General features: G+C 52.1%; 1 protein-coding gene across 2 annotated transcripts in view; it reads left to right on the forward strand.

Annotated features, from left to right (window-relative positions):
* Positions 1 to 5,395, forward strand: part of CCDC25 (coiled-coil domain containing 25) — a 12,172-nt gene extending 6,777 nt beyond the window's left edge. For both annotated transcript variants that reach the window (XM_009645259.2, XM_035900732.1), the window contains 5 exons: positions 11 to 86; positions 649 to 752; positions 1,877 to 2,079; positions 3,160 to 3,205; positions 4,472 to 5,395. In XM_009645259.2, coding sequence (XP_009643554.2) covers positions 11 to 86; positions 649 to 752; positions 1,877 to 2,079; positions 3,160 to 3,205; positions 4,472 to 4,501 — 459 coding nt within the window. In that variant the 3' untranslated portion in view covers positions 4,502 to 5,395. The remainder of the gene's footprint in view (positions 1 to 10; positions 87 to 648; positions 753 to 1,876; positions 2,080 to 3,159; positions 3,206 to 4,471) is intronic.
* Positions 5,396 to 5,497: the final 102 nt, after the last annotated feature.

The following is a 5,497-nucleotide window of genomic DNA, read 5'->3' on the forward strand; positions in this document are numbered from 1 at the left end:
TCTGTCACAGGGGCAGACGGTGGATGACATTCCTAAAGAAGTTTTGATAGACTGTGCCCATCTAGTGAAGGCGAACAGCATTCAAGGTAATAGCGGATCGCCGGGAGATGGGTGTGAGGTGCTTGTGGCGAGTGTTTCTGGTCCGCACCGAGCGTGTGGGGTTTGGATCAAACATTCATGACGTTTCTGCTGCGGTGCTCTCTGCTAAGCCTGTGCCTGCGGGTCTTACGGGAAGCAGATGTCGCTTGCAGCTGCCGGGGCTGCCTGTTAGGGAATTTTAAATCTCTGAAATTCCCGTTTGTGCCTCCACGTTACTGTCTGAGCCAAGGAGGCCTTGCAGTCTCTTCTCTAACACCACCTTGGGGCCCCCTTCCGTAGTAATGGCTCTTCTGGCAAAGACGGTCTCCATCTGGAGTTCGTTAACACTGCTGCAGCGCTCGTGTTACTGCAGAGAACGATGTCCTGGTGTTCTTCCATTTCACTGTAACACTGGAAGGACTTCTCCGTTTTCTTCTTTCTTGCCTAGCTGGTAATGTTTGCGACAAGAATAACTGCCGGTTTCCGTGCACGCGGAAGACTCGAAGACCTCTTTCACAGCAGGGAGAGAATTTAAATGTTTCCCTCCTTTCTTTCTCCCCTGCTTCCTAGGTTGCAAGATGAACAACGTCAATGTGGTGTACACGCCGTGGACTAACCTGAAGAAGACTGCAGATATGGATGTGGGGCAGATTGGCTTTCACAGGCAGAAGGATGTAAGTGTTTGCTGCAAGCCAGTGACCCGGTGGCAGACTGTAACGTTTCCGTGGTTGGAGCTGGGTGGATTGTCTTCAGCGTTTGCCCTAAAGCCAGGGAATCATCCGCTCTTGAAGGTTAAGAGAGATCCCGGGGGTGTGTTTGGACTTGTCTGAACATCACTTGAAAGTCCACGGTTGAATGTCAGCCTGTAGTGGAGCGTAGCCTGTACAGCGTGCGTCTCCACACTGCAGCACAGTGTAGCTGGTGAGCCTTTGCTGATGCCGAACGGTATCACGTCTTAGCCCGTGCTATTTGCTGGAGTTGATCTCCACAGAAATCACCTTTTGCTACAGGTGAAGGGCCTGTGTAGGAGCGGTCGCTTTAGATCAGCTCATGGGCAGTACTGTAATCACGCGTCTGGAAGGGCTCAGGACTCGAATGTGCCGTGCAAAGGAGGGCTGTGTGGGGTCCTGGAGGTGTCCGTCGCTGTGTTCGCTCTGCTGTCTCTGCTCTGAATGCTGTCTCACCCTGGTGCTGCCTCCAAATTTGTTAAACCTGTTAAAAGGCGGAGCTTTGGAGCTTTGGTGTAAGGTCAGGCCAGTGTGCTAAGCTATTCCCAAGCCTGACCTTGTGTCCCCAGATAGAGTTATGCTTAAATTTCGGGTAAGCAGCTTGGCTGCTGAGAGAGAAGGCTCTCTAGAGATGCAGTTGTTTGACTAAAATAGGTCTCTACTAGGGCGAGAAATGCTAAAAACCCTGAAGTCAACAAGCAGCACGTGAGCTTCTCGTCCCCAAACGGTCTGCAGAGACCTCCTGCCACCTCTTCAGGAATCGGCAGAGACCGGTTCTTGTCTCTTGGCCTCTTTGTTGAGGCATGTGCCAAGAAACGAAATCAGTAGTGCTTATGTACTTAGCAATGCTTGTGCTTATTAGCTATGTGCTCCTGAGTGGTGGGAGTGGGCCTCTTTTTGCTCTTACACAACCTGCTGAATAGGCCTCGGTGGCAGTGATTTTCCTCAGCGTCTGTTTTTGTGGGATTCGGCCATGTGTGAAGTGGAAATAGGGTGTTTTCTTTCCGTTGAGAAAGCGCCAGAATAAAAGTATTTTTTTTATAAGGATCACAGTTCTTTGCACTCCAAAGGTGAAAATGCTGACAGTGGAGAAGAAGGTGAATGAGATCCTGAACCGGCTAGAGAAGACAAAAGTGGAGCGCTTCCCAGACCTGGCTGCTGAGAAGGAAGCCCGGGACAGAGAGGAGAGAAATGAGAAAAAAGCCCAGATCCAGGAGATGAAGCGGAAGGAAAAGGAAGAGATGAAGAAGAAGAAAGAGCTGGAAGAACTTAGGTAAGTCATAAATTGCAGTGCCAGCTTCTAGCTTCGGCAGTTTTCATCGGCGCTGGGAGGGAGTCGTGGGTCAGCAGTTTCTGGTTAACCATCGGCCTGGCATTCCTCGGTGTTCAGCTGACCTGCTCTGGCGCAGGCGTCTGCACGGCCCAGTGATTTCCTTTGTCTTCAGAATAAATACATTCTCCCCGTTTCTCCTAGCATAAACCTGGATGTTAAACCATTGTTAGAAGAAAAGACTGTGTCTTTTCAAACCTGTCCCTACCTTGGGTGAAATCGGGCAAGCCGCTTGGCTCGTGCTCTCGTTGGGATGGGAGCGATTGCTTCCAGCTTTGTGCCCACCTTGGAAAAGCACTGAGCCTTCGCTGGAGTTCTTCAGCTTCCTCTTGCATCACCAATGTTCGCTAAAACATGTGTGCATCCTCAAATCACACGCTCCTTTAAACGCAGAATGAGGCAGGGTGTTTGGAAATGTCACATTGGCCTTTCTGTCCGTGCTGCAGCTTGTTCCTTAGTACTGGCAGCCCCGTGCAGCGCCGGACGTATCTGCTGGCTGGCCCCAAAAGCTCGCTTTGAAGCTTTAGTAAGTCGTGTTTATCTGTAGATGACAGTGAAATGAGAATTTGAAAAACTCTGGGATTTCCTGAGTGATTCAACACATGGAGAGCTCAGAAAAGAGGGCTTAGAGGATGAACTACACCGAAGAGAAGCCACCGGCAGGCACGTCTGTGCTGCAGCGTAAGGGGCCTGCCTGCTTATTTAACCTTGCCCCAGAGCTGCCTCTTGGCCAGCCCCCAAAGTAAAGGATTTTCTACCTCCCGGGGTGATTGAGCTGGTAGTTCCTGAGCAAAGCTGTAGAGAAGCAGTCTGCACAGTGCCTGGGCTTTCTCCAGTTGTTTTAATTAGCCAAAGAGTATGAGGTAAGCAAATACTTGTCTGGCCTGCCCGAGTTCAGAAAGGAAAAAAAAACCAACCAAAATTTGTTTTTTTTCTGGTACTTGGTCCCGTTTTATCAAAGCGCCTCTCTGTTGGTGGGTTTTGAAAACATGTCAGGCAAGAGAATGTTATTTCCCTTCGCAGGAGCTACTCGTCGTTAATGAAGGCTGAGAACATGTCCTCCAATCAGGTAAGAGCCGGCTGATGCCCACAGAAACCTTTCGGAGGCGGCTGAAATTCAATGCGGGATGGTGACGGTGCAGCTCCCGCATTGCGGTCTGGTTTGGGTGACTCCTGCAGTGACAGAGCACATCTCCATCACCCCTTCTCGCTGAAGGACATTGCCGCTTCCTTCCACTTGCTGGGAGGGCCCTGGTGCTTGTAGGTCAGCCAGGTGGGAGCCTGTGCTGCTGGAAAGGTGCAAAGTCCTCCCGGTCCCCTCCCCACCCTAGTGAAAGAGCAGGTAGAGCTGAAGTGGGGCACCAGCCTTGACTCTCGTCAGCTGTTTGGGCACAACCTGGCTCGTGAGGTCTCCCCGGTGGCAACCGTGACTGGCGTATGCCACCTTGTTACTTCAAGGAAGCGGGGGAAATGCCCGTTTTTAATAAGAAATAAAGTGAAGGTGTACAGACGACAGCTTGGGGAGGGGTGAATACAGGTGCTGAGGGGCAGAAGGGGAAGAGTGAAGGGATGTGCTTGCAGAGAGAGTGCCTGAGGGTGGAAGAGGAGCTGCAGTGGGGAGGAGACCAGGCCAGCAGGGGGGAAATGAGGAGCTGGATCACAGGAGGGCTGGGGGCTGAAGTTCAGGAGAGGTCCTGACGTGCACTGGATGCGCCTGCGGTCTGGCACATCCGCTGGGACCTTGGGCAAGCAGATCTTGGCGCTCCTCTGAGTGACCCTGAGCTCAAAATCCACCTTTTGCATCCTATCCCTGCCTAACTGTTCAGAGGAGCGTGCGATTTTCAGGAATTCTTGATTTTTTTCCTCCTGGTTGGTGTGCAGATCCCCTTTGAAACTTGAACCGGGTTGAAGCTTGAGCGTCTCCTGACACGCACAAGCAAGGCTGTGCCCGGTTAGTGGTGCTTGCCAGGGCGAGGTGTGGTGGAAACGCTGTGCGGGGGCTTTCCTCCTCTCAGCACCTACCCCCCCCGTGACGCTAGGCTGCTTTCCTTCCCCCCATTGGGAAGAAGCTCGGGTTTGATAGAAGGATGGTCCATGAAGCTGCTGGTCTCTTGGTTCCTCCCTGGTCATGGCAGATTGGGCTGCAGTTTCAGGGAGCGCAGGGACAGCAAATAGCCACTGCACAGAGCCTGTTTTGGTCTGATTTCATGGTGTTTGTACCCGAAATGGCAGGAACCCAGCACAAACGGCAGTTCTGATATCCTGCTGACTGCCCCGTTTCGCCATGTTCCGTTTTAATGTGCACAATGATCTTGATTTGTCTTTCTTCCCACAGGATGGCAACGATTCAGATGACTTTATGTAAATAAAGTCGCTCTCCTTTCTCAGTCGTGAGGTGATTTGGGATGTCTTAATATGTCACCGTCGCTAAGAATGCCAAAAAAAAAAAACAAAACTCCAAGAGCGAACTCTGACTCCATTTCTTCAGAACCTGGTTGGTTCTCCTGGCGACCTGCCCAGCTCCGTGCCATGGACAACGTCGGAAGGGAGAAGATCTCTACGCCTGCACATACATCTCCTTCTTTTCAGGGATGTGAGTGGAAGGATGCAGAATTGACTTTCAGGTCTATAAAGACAATATTTATTCTAGGGAAGGGGGTCGGTGTAGCTTTTAATCCAACGAGATTTAAGGAAAAGAAAACAAATCGTGCTGCCTCGCCGCCGGCCCGGCAGCGGAGCGTCTCCCAAGCGGTCGCCATTAGCTCGGTGTCACCGGTAGGTAAACGAACGCGACGCTGCCGACGGCGTAACTCTTCTCTTCGCGCTGGCGACGGTCAGCAAGGCTGGGGGGGATCCCTCTGCAATTGGGGGATGTGAATTTGGACGGGCTCACAGCTGCTTTGCAGCCCTCCCCAGCCCTTGCTGCTGGTAAATCTGGTGGCTCCTCATTAAATACCGAGCTACAGACGATGAAGGCTGAGCTCGGCTCTTGTTGCAGCCTCCGTGAGCGTGTGACCGCGGGCTGCGGTCTGTGCCTTTAGCACAGAACGAGAACAGCCCCACAGTGCATTTTCTTTTAAATTACACTCGATTCCTGGGCTATTCCTTGGAAACTTTCTCTGGAGAGAGAAGTTTGGGAAGAAGAGTTGAGTTTTGCGCAGCGTCTACCCCCATCCAGGCCAGAGCTCTTGCCTGAGCGCTCGCGTGGATAAGGTGGCAATCCTTGCAGCCCCTGTGTATATGTCACGATTAAATTCATACCGTGCTGGTAAAACGTGCTGCTAGGCGGGGGTCACCCGGTGTGCTCGTGCCTCTGGGGGGGAGCAGGGCTTTCGGGGCCTGTGGAGCGTCTCCTCGGGCA

Source organism: Egretta garzetta, unplaced genomic scaffold, assembly GCF_000687185.1.
Source record: "Egretta garzetta isolate BGI_Z169 unplaced genomic scaffold, ASM68718v1 scaffold218, whole genome shotgun sequence".
Lineage (NCBI taxonomy): Eukaryota > Metazoa > Chordata > Aves > Pelecaniformes > Ardeidae > Egretta > Egretta garzetta.